This window comes from Bufo bufo, chromosome 1 (genome assembly GCF_905171765.1).
Source record: "Bufo bufo chromosome 1, aBufBuf1.1, whole genome shotgun sequence".
Taxonomy (NCBI): domain Eukaryota; kingdom Metazoa; phylum Chordata; class Amphibia; order Anura; family Bufonidae; genus Bufo; species Bufo bufo.
Genome location: NC_053389.1, coordinates 7802924 through 7822279, shown reverse-complemented (window position 1 = coordinate 7822279; position 19356 = coordinate 7802924). Strand labels below are relative to the sequence as shown.

Here is a 19356-nt window from a genome sequence, read left to right as displayed (position 1 = left end):
TCCTTCCGCTGCGGCTGTGTCCCGCTGAGGTACCACTTACCGCAACGAAAGGTCCCCACTGGGGCTTCTTAAACAATGCCAAACCCTGGGCGTCAATTCAAGACTCAGGTGCTCAGAAGGCCTAGATCTCCTGGCCCCAGTCCACACAAGGGGGGCCACTGAAGACTCCTCTGGTCCCCTCAAGGCAGTCTGCAAGGTCTGTTATAGCCACTCTCGGGCCATGCTGCACCACCGCGGCCCTAACCGATGCCAACAACTCATCCAGGGAGGACACTGTACCAACGTCTGACATTGGTCCCTTGGCAAGTGAGGGGCCACTCCCTTTACACCAGTTAAATATTGCCCGCCAAACCCATAACCTGCTCCACCCCCTCTACGACACTAAACCATATCCACCTCGCAGTTTAAACCACTTAACCCTTTCTTGCCTACCAACTTTCCCCTAAGCCAAGCTGCATTTTGTTGTGTCCGTGCCCCGCTCCATTGCTATTCTTACTGAAGGTCAGAGAGAAGTTTCCAGGCCGTAGCTTCTGGTGGGTTCTGCAGATCAGTCATTCTGTCTGTAACGTATCTGTATCATTGTCTGATTTCTCCGCAGTCTCTGGAAATATTACAAGAGTTCCGTAAAGAGAAGGAGACTTTGGGATCCACCATCTTGATGGCTGATAAAAGTCTAAAAGAAAAAGAAAAGAAGTTGGCTGGTAAGATGTCAGCGCGGCTGCGGGGACCGGAGATACAGGGTCCACAATCCTGCGCATGAACCTGTAATGATACAATGTCACAGGGAATCTCTCCGCCTATGAGAACCAATCAACCGCCTGTCTGGTAGAAATGTCCATATTTAAGAAGATGCCATCTTTGATTGAAAATAGCTTTTATTAGCAATCAGTCGTCAATACAAAACATACATTATACTGCGACGTAGCGCAGGCTGTCTTATTAAAAGACAGACACACTGTGGGGGGGGGGGGGGAAGAAGAGGGGGTTTAATCCTCTTCTTCGTTGATGTCCAGACCGTCCATAATGGAGTGGTCCCTAAGCAGGCTGAGAACCAGCCTGCCGCAGTCCTGGACGGACTGTAAGCCGTGTACCGGGGTGGGCTCCCCAGGATACAGCGAAGTCACAGACGAGAAAAGCGACACCGACACCAGCTTTTTATGCAAGAACAGAAACTTTACTTTAACCGTAGTAATAACACAACAATATAAAGACACCCAGAATATTTTGTATTCCAGACTCTCTTCCACAGTCAGTGTCCCTCTCCGCTGGACAGGCATAGACCGGTGGCGCACACAACAGAGCCTACAAGTCGTGCTGTGCCGCAAAAGGGGACAAACCTAGCCAGTGGCGGACACAGCAGAGCCTGCAAGTCGTTACCGCGCCGCAGAACAATTCGGTGCAGTCTAGCAAAAAATAGAACCCTATCTATCTAACTACTTGCAGGCCTAAACTTGGTTTCTGGTACTGGAGTCACTGATGCAACATAAAGCATAAACGGGTTCACTGACCTGAGTCCCTTCGGTATCAGAGGGTGGCTTTGACCGGGATGGCCACAAGTCCCTTTACACAAATGCGGCCTTGCCGAGGTAGATGATTCACTACACAGCTCACAGCAGCCTTCCTGGAAGCAATCCTTTCTCCAACAAGCAGGATCAAATAGTAAGCAGCGATCAGTCTCTCCTCGAGTGACTACGATCACTTTCAGACTCCCTGCAGCCAGGATGTAACTGGATGGCCTCCTTGGCCTCCTTCACACACAATCCTCTCAAGATGTCAGCACCTTCACTTCCTGGTTCTCCTCACAAAAACAGCCTGCATGAGTCATCATCTGTTTTCCATATTCAAATACCAGAGTGCACTGATTGTAACTGTGAAAGCTGGCTCACAATCTCACAGGACATCCTCTCCCACTAGGCGTTTCCTGGCAGGCCGTTCATAAGGCACCAAGCCTCCTGGATAGCCTCAACCGAATGGGTCCCATGGAATAGTCCGTAAAGCACGGCGGTGTGCATCAGGCTGCTCCTGGGAATAATGTCTATGAGTTCATTTTCCAGGGCGTCCAACAGGGCCTGCGCAAACGGGCACTGCCAAAAGAGGTGCAAAGGTGTTTCTTCCTGGAAAGGGCACCTGGGGCAGTACCTGGTGTTGCATAGTCCACAGGCATGCATAAAAGTTCTCAGGGACAGTCCTCCCTCAATGGCCATCCATGCCAGGTCTTTGTGCCCGTTGGCTAAACTGCTAGAAGCCACATTCTTCCAAACAGTCTCAGCGGTGGCAGCAGGGAGCCCTGGAATAGTCTCCATTAAGTACTTTGCCTCCAGCTGGTGTTCCCTTGAGAAGGTCCTGGTAATACCAGGGGATATCCCAGTTGTAGTGGTAGGAGCTGTCACATTTGTCCCAACCCAGCCTCCTACAGAGAGGCAGGAGAAAGAACCGGGACACAGAGCGGCCCGCGAGCCATCGTCCTTCACTATCAGAGTCCTGAGGATGCTGTCGCACACAAAGGCCGCCCGCAGCAGAGTGGGGATGTCTGGAACACCTTTCCCACCCTTGCTGAAGATGCCATCTAGATAATGACCCCTGTAACCTCTGAAATTAAACCAAGCCAAAGACCTTGTGTCACCCGTGGTCTCGCAGCTTAGGCAGGGTCCTGGCTCTCCTTAAAGAGACCAGCTGTGTATGGAGACTTGTAGGCAATGCTCCATGGGAAAATAATATGCAAAGAGGTATCTCCCAGGGAAGGAGAACCATCTCACTAGCGCCATCTTGTGGAAGTGGCTCCCTGTGAGTCAAAGTCTGACTGTTTAACAAGCCTGGATAACATTGCACTGATGGAGCGAACGCCCCGAAACAGCTGTCTACGGATGAATATTCCGCTTGACTATTCCCTTGTCCTGAGAGGTTGTCAAAAAGTCAGACTCTAACTCAAAGGGAAACACTTCCAAAAGGTTCGCTAGTGAGATGTTATTATATACAGAGGTCTAGAGTTATTCTTTATTATATACCGAGGTCTAGAGTTATCCTTTATTATATACTGAGATCTAGAGTTATCCTTTATTATATAAAGAGATCTAGAGTTATCCTTTATTATATACAGAGGTCTAGAGTTATTCTTTATTATATTCCGAGATCTAGAGTTATCCTTTATTATATATCCCGAGGTCTAGAGTTATCCTTTATTATATACAGAGATCTAGAGTTATTCTTTATTATATATCCCGAGGTCTAGAGTTATCCTTTATTATATACTTAGGTCTAGAGTTATCTTTTATCCAAATATTCTAACATCAGCCGTCTCCATTTATTTCTCCAGAGCAGCGATCACAGACTGAAGCCGCAGCAAGAGAGAAGGAGATCCTGAAAAAAGCTAACATGGAGCTGAAGAGGAACCAAGAGAAGGAGCAGGAGAATTACAAGCTTCACATGGAAATGCTGGAGAAGAAAATGCTGGATGAAAGGGAGAAGATGAAGGAACAGAATGAGTGGATGATAAAAGAGAAACTGAAGGTACCAGATCTCATGTCCTCCTCCTGGGACGGCCCGACCTCCACATATTCCATGAGGAGCAGTTCACTCTTCTGCTCTCTGCCGCCCACTACAGGCCGTGTAATCTACACTCTATGATGTTCCTATGTCAGTGGGGGATGGGGGGGTGACAACTGCTCCGAGCACAGAAAAGTAGTTGTCACTGATTATACCCATGATAAACATAGGTAATAGGACAGCACGAGGTGAACCAACCATAATGTGGCCCCTGGAGAGAGGGGCCGGGCAGGGGCGTAACTACCGTAGCTGCAGACTATGCGACTGCTATGGGGCCCAGTCTTAGTTGGGATTATCTCCTCTTCTACTGGAGGTGAAAACTTGGTCAGGACTCTACCTTCTAAAGTAGGGATGCTCAACCTTTGGTCCTCCAGCTGTTGTAAAACTACAACTCCCATCATGCCCTGCTGTAGGCTGATAGCTGTAGGCTGTCCGGGCATACTAGGAGTTGTAGTTTTGCAACAGCTGGAGGGCCGCAGGTTGAGCATCCCTGCTCTAAAGGAACAAATTTTAGCAACTGAAGCAGTGAAAAAATGGCCCAAGGATTATTGAAAATGGTTTAGGCGGAAACCCCTCAGTCCTGTGTGGGGGGCCTGGTTTGAGCCTTGATATGGGGCCCTTACTTCTCTATGTACACCACAGGGGCCGGGCCCTGGTGGTCCTTCTTTTACTGGCACAGGAAGGGCAATGTCAGCAAACCAGGAGGTGAGGGGTTAACCCAAGGGTCATGGACACGGGGTGGGGCTCTTCTGTCTTCTGTGTCTAAAATTGATATGATATGGAGGGGCCCATTAAGGTGTGGGGCCCGCTCTGCTCTGTGTACACCACTGACAAGCACAAAACAGTGTAGTACGGCACCTACTCAGGGGCGGGCTAGGCATTTCTGGGGCCCCAGGCAAAGTTATGTGTTGGGGCCCTAATGAGGACAGCCAGCCAGGAATCGATATTCCCGGGAGTGGTTCCCTTTCTGTCCACCACTGTATCTGTGTCTTTAGGACTCAGTTGAAAGTTGTGGGCCGGGCCGATTCTACCTCTTCTACTGCCTGAGGTGAAAACTGAAATAGCGCCCCCACCTGGTGCCAAATTCTCTGTCTAACCCATACCCCCAGCCCTAGTGCTGAAGGCCTATTCGTATTGGGCATTACATATGCATTACATCCCTCTTCCATCCAGTGATGTCTCTTCTGATGTAGACGTTCTCTTCCCTCATCTTCTCCATTCGGATCAGACCACCATGACAAAGTATTCCAGCCACAGCTCGTCTCTGTAGTGTTTACCGCACAGACATGTTAGATTCCTCACTTTTCTATCATTCTTCTCCTCCTGGTGCACCAACAGTGCTACTTACTGCTGCTACCTCCAATAGTGTGCCCGCTGTGCCCCTAGTGCCACCACTATACTGCAGAAATAACAGTGCCATACAGATGGTCCATAAAGTGTTCCTAGAAGTCCCATCAATAGTGATAATGCTATCCCAGCAGTGCCCTTTTATTTATAATGCCTTCAGTAGAGGCCCCTGTTTTATTCCCCCCCGCAGTGCACTCTTTATTTATAATGCTCTGCCCTCTGTAGTGCCCCCAGTAGAGCACCCCATTTTATGTCCCCCAGCAGTGCACTCTTTATTTATAATGCTGTTCCCTCTGTAGTGCCCCCTGTTTTATGTTCCCCCACAGTGCACTCTTTATTTATAATGCGCTCCCCTCTGTAGTGCTCCTAGTGGTGCACCCTGTTTTATGTCCCCCCCGCAGTGCACTCTTTAATTATAATGCGCTCCCCTCTGTAGTGCCCCCCAGTGGTGCCCCCTATTATTCCCTATACCTACATCCGTCATCATTTCCGTTCTGTCTCTGCAGGAACAAGAAGAGATGCTGGCCGGGCGCTTCAAAAGAAAATGTGAATCGCTGGAGGACGAGATCAAGCGACTACGAGAGGAGAACAACGAGCCCGCTTCAATAATAGGAGGAATCATCACCGACATATTACCCGGGGTATTTGGGAAAATGTTAAAAAAAAATAGGAGGAGCCTCAATGTGTGTCAGGGTTGGTTTCCACAGTAATTTTTCCCTTCACATACAAATCCCATATCCAAGACCCGGATGGTAGGTTTCTCATTCTTAAAGGCTTAGTGGGTAGATCATTATATACCTTTGTGAACATATATGCACCTAATGAAGATCAGATTAATTGGCTTTCCACGTTAATATCCTTGATCGAGATACATAGAGAGGGCATACTAATTTTGGCAGGCGATTTTAATTTTGCTTTTAACCCCCTAATAGACACCACATCTAAGAAGTCGTCAGTTTCCTTGAAAGCTCTCAACTTTATACACTCTAAACTCCAAAATCTAGGTGTCATTGATGTATGGAGATGTCATAACCCTCAAGGACTAGACTATTCCTTTTATTCCCCAGCAAATAAATCCTATAGCAGGATAAATTATATCCTAATCTCTAAAGAACATCTACATTTATGTTCACTATCTCGGATAGGTGATATAACCCTGTCAGACCACTCCCCTATTTTTTGCGATATACGCCCACTTAACAGATCCAATAAACACGTGAACTGGAGACTTAATGAATCTTTGCTGGGGAGCGAAAAACACAAAGCTCAAATAAAATCTTTCCTAGAGGAATACTTCAAAACCAACAACACCCCAGACATTTCCTCCCAGATACTTTGGGATGCCCACAAAGCCTACATCAGAGGCAGATTAATTAGTCTCTGCTCATTTCTTAAAAAAGAGTCGGAGATAAAACTGTCCACTTTATTATCTAAAATCCATACTTTGGAAAAAGCCCACAAACAATCCTTACTTTCCTTACAGCTTGCTGAACTTTCCTTCTTCAGAACGGAATTGAAAAATTTTCTAAACGAGAGATCAGCTAAGTATTATCTATCAGCCCAACATAAATTCTTTGCTCATGGCAATAAAGCTTCTAAATTTGCTATGCAAAGAATCAAGCAGAGACGTTCCTCCCGCTTTATTCAAAGCATTAAATCCCCTCAAAATACCCAATTGTTTAAAACGCATGAAATAGCTGAGCAATTTAAAAAAATTTACGAGACCTTATACAATCTCCCTCCTACTTCGCTTCCAGATCCTACACAAGATAGGAGATCTAACATTGACTCTTTTCTGTCCTCCTTAAAACTCCCATCTCTCACCACTACTCAGAGTCTGTCTATCTCCAGATCATTTACCTTTGATGAGGTTGCAACTGCCATTAAGTCAACCCCTAAAGGCAAATGCCCGGGCCCAGATGGGTTACCTATAACATACTATTCTTCATTTAAAGACACTCTTATCCCGTTTCTGCTCCCAATATTTAATCCCACCTTGGAAAAACACCCACTTCCCTCAGATATGACTAGAGCGACCATTACAGTCATCCCTAAACAGGGCAAAGACCCCACTTCATGCTCTAATTATCGCCCTATCTCTTTATTAAACGTGGACCTCAAACTGTTATCCAAAATGCTAGCCACTAGATTAAAAAATCTCTTGCCATGTCTGATCCACCCTGATCAAGTGGGTTTTGTCAAAGGCCGGGAGGGAAAGGATAATACCACAAAAGTACTAGATGCCCTATATTATGTTTCCCATAGAAAGTCCCCCCTGGTATTGATTGGCACGGATGCCGAGAAGGCTTTCGACAGAGTGGATTGGACCTTTATTTCCTCTGCTCTGTTGAAATTTCAGTTACCTGAAACATTTATAAACGCTGTCTTCTCTATGTATACCCACTGTCGGTCAATGATACCTTATCACCCAGCTTTCCAATAAAAAATGGGACAATACAAGGCTGCCCACTTTCCCCACTTATATTTGTCCTTGTGATGGAGACCTTACTGCAATCCCTTAGACAGGATCCAGATATCATGGGTTTGAAAGTGGGTGGATGTGAATTTAAATTATCAGCTTTTGCGGATGATTTATTGATCCTCACGACCAACCCGCTTGTTTCCATACCAGTAATACTGTCCAAACTTGATATGTTTGGCTCCCTATCTAATTTTAAAGTAAATGCCTCTAAATCCCAAATAATTCATATGGGCCTCTCCTCTACTACTCTCACAACTCTTCAAACTGATTCCCCATTTAATTGGAATACCCAACAACTGACATATTTAGGTGTAAAATTGTCCCCACATCTTACAGATTTATTTAAACTCAATTATAAGCCCCTTTTAGCTTCTTTAACCACGCAACTAGAAACTTTAGACTTTCCTTATTTATCCTGGTTTGGGAGAAAGAATATTGTTATGTCACTAGTATTGCCCAGGCTTACGTATTTGATGCAAGTACTCCCCATTGAGATCCCTAAATCTTATTTCTCCTCTATTAACAAACACATACGCAAATATATCTGGCAAGGGAAAAAATCCCGTATCTCTTTTGAAACTCTTACTAAACCTAGACCTAGAGGAGGCATTGGACTCCCTGACCCGGAAATGTATATGAAGGCTATTCAGCTTTCAAGAGTTGTAGATTGGGTTAGAAATCCTCCGCATAAATCTTGCTTAGTCTTAGAGAATGCCCTTTTGCCTTCTTCTACTAGGGCCCTGATTCTGGTTGATAGACCTTCTCCAGCTCCTAACTCCATACCGAACTCTATGATACGTAACACCTTGAAGGTCTGGGGATGGTTTTCGACCAGCTTGGGGGCCCTAACACTTCCCTCTCCCTTCATCCTTATAAAAGATGTCATTGCCTTAGCCCCTAAAGAACTGAAAGACTGCTGCCCTTCGTCACTCAAAAACTCGGGATTAACAGTTTCAAGCTTGTTCAATCAAGATGGAGGTATCCTTTCTGATCATGACATTTATGAATTGCTTAAGATTAAGATTCAGAACCCCTTTCTGTTAAGTTTTATTAGAAAGGAATCGCTCCTTATAGCTAAACAATCCCCTCTCACACAAGAACTTTCTTGGTTTGATAAGATGATTGGCAGCTCATCATATCCCCCTAAACCCATATCGACAATTTACAGCCAACTTAAGTCCCCTCCATCTTTAATTAAACCTGCTATCATTGGCGTCTGGGAAAAAGATCTCCAACGTGAAATGACATCCTCTGAAATTCTGAAAGTGCTGATTGCCCCACACAAGATTTCCAGATGTATACTAATACAGGAAAACAGCTATAAAATCTTGATGTGCTGGTATAAAACTCCAGATAAGACCTGCCTCTACAGTGCCAGCTCCTCAGATGTTTGTTGGAGATGCCTCAGGGAGAGAGGATCATTTATTCATATATATGGTGGTCTTGTGAACTGATTAAGCCATGGTGGTTGAATATTTTCAAAATCAGTAACCAGATCTGTCAGTCATCCTACCCGTGTAACCCTGAGGTCTCACTACTCTCATTAGGAATTGGGAGATCAAACTCTCACAAGTCAACTCTTTTTTCATTTATGATGGCAGCTGCTAGATTAGTGATACCTAAACATTGGCTCTCCCCTGATCCCCCTAGTCTAGAACATTGGACAAATAGACTTGACCAAATTTACAGACTAGAAGAAATTTCACATTGGGAGTTAAGATCGAGACATGTTTTTCTGCAGATCTGGACCCCCTGGAAGAAATATAGGAAATTTTCTTAAAATCGGATAGCCCTTATTAAGGAGGATTTATTTCGATCTATTTAGCATCTCACTTAGGAGAAACTGAGAGATCTGGTTGCTGGTTTCTGGGTTGGTGTTTTTCAGCAATAATATTTTTACAAACATATTTTCTCACAGTAATTGCGAAGTGCCTAATGAAATAACTTAGGTAATATGTATTTCAGAAATTCCTGTCTTTTCTGGACCTGATTGGTCCCCTTTATATTTTATTTTATTTTATTTTATTTCCCTCTTTTTCCTCCCCTTCGTTTCGTTCGTATTATTATTATTATTATCATCACTGGTACTATTAATATTTTACTGTCATGATATCACGCTTGAAAGATAATCCTAATACTTAAGCTATGATATTATTCTGCTTGAAATGTTTCATAGATACGTGACAGACTTTCGACTTTAATGTATAATTGTAATTGTAATTGTATTAAAAGAAAACCAATAAAAATTGTCAATATAAAAAAAAAAAAAAAAAAATAGGAGGTATATATAGTATATGCCGTAGGCCTGGTGCAGGGCCTGAGATGGGGAGGAATGACCCGAGGATTCGAAGATCTTCAAGTCATGGCACCTACCTCAGACCCTGCGCTATGCAGAGTGCTCCTTTACACATATCTTGTAGCCAAGTATAATAAATGACAAGAAATACACATTTACTCATCTACTTTGAAGAGCACCTGTCAGCAGGATCAACGGCATTAACCCCCACATGCTGTCTGGTAGGGTTGATCCTTCTGATTAGAAAATCCGCTGCGACGTTCCTGAGAAAAAAACTTTAGCTCTTTATAAAACTGAGGCTTCAGTGCACAGAGGGTCGGGGCCTAGGCCCCCTTCACCCCTTAGCCTTCTTGTGCTAACCCTAATTTGCATAGAAAATACAAGTTTTTTTTTCTCACTGGAACACCACAGCTGATTTTCACAAGACAGATATCATTTTAGTCAGCAGGATCACGCCCACCAGACAGTATGCTGGGTTCAATAAGGTTGATCCTGCTGACAAGTATTCTTTAATATAAAGAAATATAATCTACTATTTGTGTTTACACCATAAGTATAATCTTCCCTTAGTGTCTGGCTATTAATGCCTTAGTGTGTTTTACACCCACCCTGTAACCACCCACATCACAACTTTTTGTGTGTATTGCACCATCCGTATTCACCCTGCTTTATTTTTGCTGTATTACTATATACTTTATATGTTGTGTTAACGTTGCAGCGCTCACTGCTGACACTAGGTGTCACTATTACATAAGCTATATATATATATGACAGAGTCTGTGGCTGAAGCCACGTGGTGTGACAGAAGAGCCGGCTGTTCTCTTCACTCTATGCAGTCTCGCAGGTAGTACACACTCTAGTGCTTTCTGCAGGTGGTCATCCTTCTGTACAGGGAGTGCAGAATTATTAGGCAAGTTGTATTTTTGAGGATAAATTTTATTATTGAACAACAACCATGTTCTCAATGAACCCAAAAAACTCATTAATATCAAAGCTGAATATTTTTGGAAGTAGTCTTTAGTTTGTTTTTAGTTTTAGCTATTTTAGGGGGATATCTGTGTGTGCAGGTGACTATTACTGTGCATAATTATTAGGCAACTTAACAAAAAACTAATATATACCCATTTCAATTATTTATTTTTACCAGTGAAACCAATATAACATCTCAACATTCACAAATATACATTTCTGACATTCAAAAACAAAACAAAAACAAATCAGTGACCAATATAGCCACCTTTCTTTGCAAGGACACTCAAAAGCCTGCCATCCATGGATTCTGTCAGTGTTTTGATCTGTTCACCATCAACATTGCGTGCAGCAGCAACCACAGCCTCCCAGACACTGTTCAGAGAGGTGCACTGTTTTCCATCCTTGTAAATCTCACATTTGATGATGGACCACAGGTTCTCAATGGGGTTCAGATCAGGTGAACAAGGAGGCCATGTCATTAGATTTTCTTCTTTTATACCCTTTTTGCCAGCCACACTGTGGAGTACTTGGACGCGTGTGATGGAGCATTGTCCTGCATGAAAATCATGTTTTTCTTGAAGGATGCAGACTTCTTCCTGTACCACTGCTTGAAGAAGGTGTCTTCCAGAAACTGGCAGTAGGACTGGGAGTTGAGCTTGACTCCATCCTCAACCCGAAAAGGCCCCACAAGCTCATCTTTGATGATACCAGCCCAAACCAGTACTCCACCTCCACCTTGCTGGCGTCTGAGTCGGACTGGAGCTCTCTGCCCTTTACCAATCCAGCCACGGGCCCATCCATCTGGCCCATCAAGACTCACTCTCATTTCATCAGTCCATAAAACCTTAGAAAAATCAGTCTTGAGATATTTCTTGGCCCAGTCTTGACGTTTCAGCTTGTGTGTCTTGTTCAGTGGTGGTCGTCTTTCAGCCTTTCTTACCTTGGCCATGTCTCTGAGTATTGCACACCTTGTGCTTTTGGGCACTCCAGTGATGTTGCAGCTCTGAAATATGGCCAAACTGGTGGCAAGCGGCATCTTGGCAGCTGCACGCTTGACTTTTCTCAGTTCATGGGCAGTTATTTTGCGCCTTGGTTTTTCCACACGCTTCTTGCGACCCTGTTGACTATTTTGAATTAAACGCTTGATTGTTTGATGATCACGCTTCAGAAGCTTTGCAATTTTAAGAGTGCTGCATCCCTCTGCAAGATATCTCACTATTTTTGACTTTTCTGAGCCTGTCAAGTCCTTCTTTTGACCCATTTTGCCAAAGGAAAGGAAGTTGCCTAATAATTATGCACACCTGATATAGGGTGTTGATGTCATTAGACCACACCCCTTCTCATTACAGAGATGCACGTCAACTAATATGCTTAATTGGTAGTAGGCTTTCGAGCCTATAAAGCTTGGAGTAAGACAACATGCATAAAGAGGATGATGTGGTCAAAATACTCATTTGCCTAATAATTCTGCACGCAGTGTATATCCAGCGGAAGGAACTTTCTGGTGGTCTCTAGAAGCACTGCTCCACTTCTTCCTCTTTTGCTCTTCCAAACTCCCTGGGTTCAACACAAGCTCAGGTCTTTGGTTCTGACCAAATTTCCCCTGGGGGATGAAGGACAAAGACACCTTGTGCTGCACGTTTTGATAAAATACAATAGATTTTCACAAGCATAAAATGGACCATCGCTCTCCCCCGACCGGCTACATTATAAACTCATCATTTATGTGCCGACACGGTGTCTTTGTCCTTGATTCCCAGTAGGATTCGGTCAGAATCAAGCAGAGGAGGATGAAGGGGCGTAGCGAGACCGCTGGACAATTCACATTGTTCCATTGGAGGGATACGTAAGATGGATTACACCACCTTGTTACCCCCCCTCTGTACGCTTACTGCAAACTGCTAGCAATTCATTCATAACTTCTAGTAGAAGTAATAAAGGAACGGCAGAACATAGAGCCATAAGGATAGATGCTCCAGAATGGTAATTACATGGGGAATGCATGAAGATAATAAAACAGGTGTCACAGGAGTGGTGAGAGGTCCTCTTTAATGAGCGGCATAAGGCGGCTGTGCTACGGCCATCGCAGTGCCGGAGGCTTTAGCTGCACGCACGCCATCAGAGGCACGCAGCGTTCTGCTACTTTGTTATTTTGTAAACCTTAAAAGTGATTTAGGGAGGGGGGGGGGGGGCGGAGCTAGCGCCGGACAGAGATAGACGCTTAGTTCCCTGCTCTGCTAAAACGACCGTCCCTAGCACCAGCTATAATTAGCCCCAGCGAGTGAGGATGGTCAAAATCAGGAACTCCAAGCTCGGAGAACATCCAGCGATACCCAAGGACCAGATTCCGAGTGGCAATATGGAGAAATTCCTTAAAAAAGCGGCCGCTACGATCACGCCACGAGAGCCAAAGATGGCGCCGGCCCAGCAGCCCAAAGCCTTGAAGCGCATCCCTGCGCATTCCGAGGGTGACAGCGATTCTGAAGAACGCCAACCTAGCTCTGACCTGCCGCTCACCAGACGATACCTGGACCAGGCACTTAGCAGAGTTATGGAGCCCATTCTCACTGAACTTTCGGCTGTTAGACAAGAGGTGAGACACATTGGGGAACGGGTGGAAACACTTGAAACCCACCAGGCCGCATCCCTGAACCACCAGTCAGCGGTCTCAGCCTCACTCCGTCGCTGCACAGCGCACCTCAATGATTTGCATAATGCCCTAGAAGACCAGGAGAACAGAGGGCACCGCAACAACTTACGATTTAGAGGGATCCCCGAATCAGTGTTGCCGGGAGAGATTACCACCACCATCATCTCCATATGCGGCTCCCTGCTAGGTCCCGATTACCCTCAAGAAATCGCCATTGAACGCGCACATAGGGCTCTACGCCCCAAACCTAAGCCGACTGAGCCACCTCGCGATATCATCTGCAAGTTCCTAAACTTCCCAGTCAAAGCGGCCATCCTGGATGCTGCACGTAATCATGCTGATCTCTCCTATGAAGACAACAGGTTGGAGATATACCAGGATCTAGCCCCCTCCACTCTCAAGAAATGGAGAGCCCTAAAACCTCTGACCAATTGGCTTCGGTCCAACAAAGTCCTATACCGCTGGTCCTACCCGTTTGGACTTTCCTTTTCTGTCGCAGGCAAGCGGATCAACATCTCGCCCCATGCTGACATCGGGCCTATCCTTGAAGACCTGGACATTCCTCCTATGCAGATAGAAAATTGGGAACTGTACCACGACCTAGGAGACCTGCCAGATCTCCCCAAAGTGTCACCATTTGAGGTCCAGCGAACCCCAAAATCATTGCGATCCAAGAAAAGGGGCCATCAGCTTACACCCAGGAGCCTCTCCCAGGAACCTTAAAAGGACTTAAGCTCCAGTCTACTAGTTCCGACCACCACTTCCTGGTAGTGCTACACCACAGCTATCCGCTGTCACCACTGGTCTTGAAATGTTATGAGTATTAACCTGTTTTCTCTTTCCCTACTCTATAGAATGCATATTGCTGGGCCCATCCTTGCACACTACTTTATGGCCCCCATTAGGGTGCTATACGGTCTAATACCTGGTCATCTGACCACCTATCCCCCACATTCCCAAAGTGTACTCTTGTGTGCTCGCTTATCTCTGTTATGTTGTTTTAACCTGTTATGTATGTGTTACCCTTCAAACTCTTTCCCCAAGGTACTTGTCAACCTCACCAACACATCGTGAGATCCCCATCACCCTGACCTGCATCCGGAATCAGATGGCGATACTCCTTCCCATCTCTGTACTCTCCTGGAGGACACACCATTGGCCACAAGGTACCCTACCAAACATAACTCGCAATGGCTGACCTACATATAGCCTCCTACAATGTAAAAGGCTTCTTAGGAAGGCCGGAGCTGATGTTGTGTTCCTCCAGGAGACCCACTTTAGATTTAACCATTACCCTAATATGCAATTTTCCCACTACTCTCATTGGTACCATTGTGGGGGAGGTTCCTCTGCCTCAGGTGGAGTTAGCATAGGATTTCAAAGGAAAATTCCCTTTACATATGTAAGCCACACACAGGACCCTGATGGGACATATATCTTGGTAAAGGGCACCATAGGCCCACAAACGTACACCTTCATAAATCTATATGCCCCCAACTCTAACCAATCCCGCTGGCTCTTAAACATCTATCCACTTATTGACTCTTTCAAAGAAGGGATAGTAGTCCTGGGAGGAGATTTAAATGTGGCCTTAAACCCACAAATAGACACATCTTCACAAAAATCATTTCACTCATATAGATCCCTTAAAAACATTCGAGATAATCTCTGGAATCTACAGTTGATTGATGTGTGGCGATCCCACCATCCCAGCACATCTGATTACACATTCTACTCCCCAATGCATGGTACCTATCATACTTACTGATTTCTAAAGAACACCTACATCTCTGTAAGGAGGCCTCAATAGGTTCCATGCATCTCTCCAACCATTCTCCAATCTTCCTCTCTGTGATGGCTCCAAATAGTATCCCCACATGTTTTAACTGGAGACTAAATGAATCCTTACTGGGACACCAATCCACGATTGATTTGATCTCCAGACACATTAAAGAATACTTCTCCTTAAATGAGTGCCCTGACCTCCCTGCCACCACCTTATGGGATGCACACAAACCCTTCGTCAGGGGCCAATTTATCAATATTGGATCTTATCAGAAGAAGCTAAGGGAAAAAGCAATAGATGAGGCCCTCAAGAACATTCAAAGGCTCGAATCCCACCATAAAAAGAGTCCCACGGATCTCCACCTTCAGGAATTATCAAATTATAGAGCAGAACTCAAAATCCTCCTACAAGCTAAAGCGGCTAAATACTACATGAACTCCCAGCATAAATATTTCGCTCATGGCGACAAAGCCACCAAATTCCTTATGAGTAGGATAAAAGGAAGGAGAGCCGCAAACTATATCCATCAACTTACCTCACCTGATGGTAAACCGTTTTTTTCTTCCACCCAGATTGCTGCCCATTTCCGCTCCTTCTATGAGAACCTCTATAACCTCCCTACCAACATTACCCCAGAAAGTCAGGCTTCCATTATCTCAACTTTCCTAGACTCATCCAATATTCCTTCCATATCTCCAGACCAAAAGCTAAAATTAGAAACTCTGTTCACATTAACAGAACACAATAAAGCTCTAAGTCAAATGCCGAAAGGGAAGAGCCCAGGGCCAGATGGCCTTCCGGTCTCATATTATAAAACCTTCCATGAAATCCTCCTCCCCATCTTCTTGAGGTTTGTAACCTAGCGCTTAAAGGTGTCCCACTCTCCAGAGACATGACAGCGGCCCATATTACACTCATCCCTAAAGAAGGGAAAGACTCCAAGCAGTGCTCCAATTATAGGCCCATATCCCTCCTGAATATAGACCTCAAACTCCTGGCCAAAATGTTAGCCAACAGGTTGGCCAATGTTCTCCCCCATCTTGTTCACAGGGATCAGGTCGGCTTTATCCACAATAGAGAGGGCAAAGACAACACATCTAGAGTGATTAATGCACTCTGTCAAGCTAACCACATCTCTTCCCTTTTGCTCCTTCTCAGCACTGATGCTGAGAAAGCATTTGATTCAACTGAACATACCTGAAACATGTCTTGCTTAAGTTTGGCCTCCCTGATCCCTTTGTACAAGCTACCTTTGCCATGTATGACCAAGCAACTGCTCTGGTCATGGTCAATGGGAATCTTTCCTCTCCATTTGCTATAAATAATGGGACGCGACAGGGCTGTCCCCACTTTTATTCATTCTAGCACTGGAACCGCTCTTATCTATTTTAAGGTCGGATAGGAGAATTGAGGGTCTATATTTGGGAGGTAAGGAACAGAAAATTGCAGCATTTGCGGATGATGTTCTAATGATGACAGTAAATCCGTTAGTTTCCCTTCCCTGCATTCAGTCCCATCTCGACCTTTATAGCACGGTTTCAGATTTCAAGATAAATGCTTATAAATCTGTAGTCCTATGCTCAGGTATCTCCCCCACCACCAAACGATGCCTAATGGCGAACTCACCCTTCAATTGGTCCTCTCCCACCATCACCTACCTGGGTGTTAAAATTAGCCCCAAAATAAAAGACCAATTCTCCCTTAACTATGTCCCACTAAAGTCTTCAATCTTTAATACTATAGATAACCTCACCCAATCCAACCCTGCATTGTCCTGGTTTGGCCGCAAAAATCTACTCTCTTCCCTAATCCTCCCCCGTCTCACTTACCTATAACAGGTTCTTCCGATTCCTATACCCAAGCATTACTATGCTTCAATGCAAAAAAAAAATTGATAATTTATATGGAATGGGAAGAAAGCTAGACTTGCATTCTCCCTCCTCATCAAACCTAGACAAACTGGGGGAATAGGCCTTCCAAACCCAGAACTATACGGCAAGGCTATACTCCTCTCCCGAGCAGTAGCCTGGCTATGCCCCTCTTTACAATCTTCCACAGTAGAAATGGAACTCGACATATTAAACACACCTGTTAGAGCACTTCTACTAGGGCGCCAAAACGTTCTTTCTGAATCGTTATCCCATTACCCAATTGTCAAAGCAACCCTTGAGGCTTGGAAGTGTCTGTCTACATCTCACTGTTCCATCCCGTTTCCCTCCCCACTTCTAACGATAAAAGACTTAATAGACACGGCCCCTTTGGCTCTGAGAACGGCTACCTCGAAAGGGCTAAATTCCTCAACAATAGCCCTATTATCGCTGACAAACTATACTGGTAACATACTAGATCTGGAAGCCATGAAAGCTTTACTTGATCCTCGCCCAGGTGATCTTTTTTCTGTCCTATACCTCAGAGCTTACATAAGCCAGCACGTCCATTTGGGTGACCTCCAGCGTCCTCTGGTATGGTTCGAGTCAGTAATCTCCCTTCCTAAAGCCCCTAGAAGACTTATCTCACAAATATATAGCAGACTACGCTCCCCACCTATGCTGACTAGGTCAGCTTTCATAAAGCAATGGGAATTAGACCTGAACATTACCATCCCCTTCACATCTCTCCACAAGCTCCTTGAATCTCCTCACAGGGCCTCCCGCTGTGTCCGAATCCAAGAGAATGAATATAAAATTCTTACTAGATGGTATAATACGCCAGATAAGACCGCATTATTCTCTCAAACTGCTTTGGACACATGCTGGAGGTGCCTTCAGGGGAAAGGGACTTTCCTCCACATATGGTGGACTTGACCCCTTATCACCAAATGGTGGTCCGAGATATTTTCCCTAGCAAACAAAATCTGTCACACCTCTTTCCACCCATCTCCTCAGATGGCTCTATTGTCCTTCAGTCAGGAAAAGGGCCACCTACAACCACCCTTCATCTTCTCACAGATGTTGATAGCCGCTCGCCTTCTGGTTCCTAGATACTGGATGCAAATCCAAACCCCTCCTATGGAACAATGGCTACAAAAGGTTGACCAGCTCCATAGGTTCGAGGAACTGTCCTCTTGGGAAACCCGCACACACATTGCTTTCCTCAAAAAATGGCTACCCTGGTCATCTTATAGAGCTCCCAAAAATAAAAACACCCTTAGCCCTAATGCTTTATGAGCTAGACCAAGGAAGACATCAGACCAGTCCTGTTCCGCTGTTAATTCCTTACACATCGGTCCCTTACTAACCAACACCTTTTTATGGATCAAAGGTCCTCACCTCACTTACACATCTGATAGTATCTTGCATGTTAACACAAAGCTGGTCCAACTGTAATGTGATTACTTGGCGCTTTTTACCCCATTCTCTCAGCACCATCATCTCTGGATGCTTCGCTCACTTATCTACCCACCCGTCTACTCTCTTTCACTATGTTTGTCTGATATTGCCATGCATCTGATTTGTACTCGCAATGAATCTTTTTGTATAATGATATGGCCTGCGTGCCAGTACCTTGGTACCCTGTTACCCCCTGTTCTTTATTGAGAAAATCAATAAAAATATAATAATAAAAAAAAAAAGTGATTTATGTTCTGACTGCTCCTGAGGAAATACAGGCCTGGTCCCGATGTAGGAACGCATCGAGCAATGAATAAGAATTAGTATAGTAGTGAACTGGGCATTTATTAGGTTACTATATCAGGGACCATATTTACTATATCTATCTATGCCTATTACTAACCTATTGAGGGGCATTCCAGGCTCCCCAGTAACACAGTGGGGCACCTACACTCCCAGTACTGGCACATGGATGGTGCACTATCCTATGTAGAAAGCCTGCACTAGTGAATGATGTTCCGGCTTACCTGACACAATACTGGTGCACCTACACTCCTAGTACTGGCACATATAGGGGGTCCATGTTTTGATAACCTGCCCGATCCTTCTTTATGGTGGCTTTTTGGTGCCCAAAAGTGATCCTACCAACCATCGGCTGGTGCTAATTCAGCGGCAGCGTTTCTTTGGGACAGGAATTAGAGGAGCATATAAGTTTTTCTCAAAAATGCCCCTCATTCCCCATGCCCGGCCTGTAGTAGAGTTATATCGTGGTTAGCCACTTATTTTATCTGTAGCAGTTTAATTTTAGCATATCCTTTTCAAGAAGTTACTTCCCCCCCCCCCCCCCTCCGCCCAACCTGTGCAGAAATTCTTTGGTTATGCAAACCGATTGTCCGGCTGCAGCTGTCCGGGTGGCTGGTCTCAGACGATCATGGAAGTGAACATGCTGGA

The 19356-nt window shown here is 45.0% G+C and overlaps 2 protein-coding genes across 3 annotated transcripts in view; both read left to right on the top strand.

The window, feature by feature from the left end:
- LOC120991073 (guanylate-binding protein 4-like) overlaps nucleotides 1-10183 on the top strand; it is a 74728-nt gene extending 64545 nt beyond the window's left edge. Inside the window, exons 9-12 of the mRNA XM_040419966.1 lie at nucleotides 599-701; nucleotides 3314-3507; nucleotides 5397-5565; nucleotides 9656-10183. Of these exons, the coding sequence (XP_040275900.1) occupies nucleotides 599-701; nucleotides 3314-3507; nucleotides 5397-5565; nucleotides 9656-9663 (474 nt within the window). The 3' untranslated portion in view covers nucleotides 9664-10183. The remainder of the gene's footprint in view (nucleotides 1-598; nucleotides 702-3313; nucleotides 3508-5396; nucleotides 5566-9655) is intronic.
- On the top strand, nucleotides 523-18635 carry LOC120991127. 2 transcript variants are annotated; one of them, XM_040420032.1, is made up of 3 exons: nucleotides 523-537; nucleotides 12570-13915; nucleotides 15671-18635. In XM_040420032.1, the coding sequence occupies exons 2-3, from the start codon at nucleotides 12928-12930 to the stop codon at nucleotides 15937-15939; spliced, it is 1257 nt and encodes a 418-aa protein (XP_040275966.1). In that variant the 5' UTR covers nucleotides 523-537; nucleotides 12570-12927; the 3' UTR covers nucleotides 15940-18635. The 2 variants fall into 2 exon arrangements, with proteins under 2 accessions (XP_040275966.1, XP_040275957.1); XM_040420023.1 differs by lacking the exon at nucleotides 523-537 and having other exon boundaries at nucleotides 12149-13915.
- Nucleotides 18636-19356: the final 721 nt, after the last annotated feature.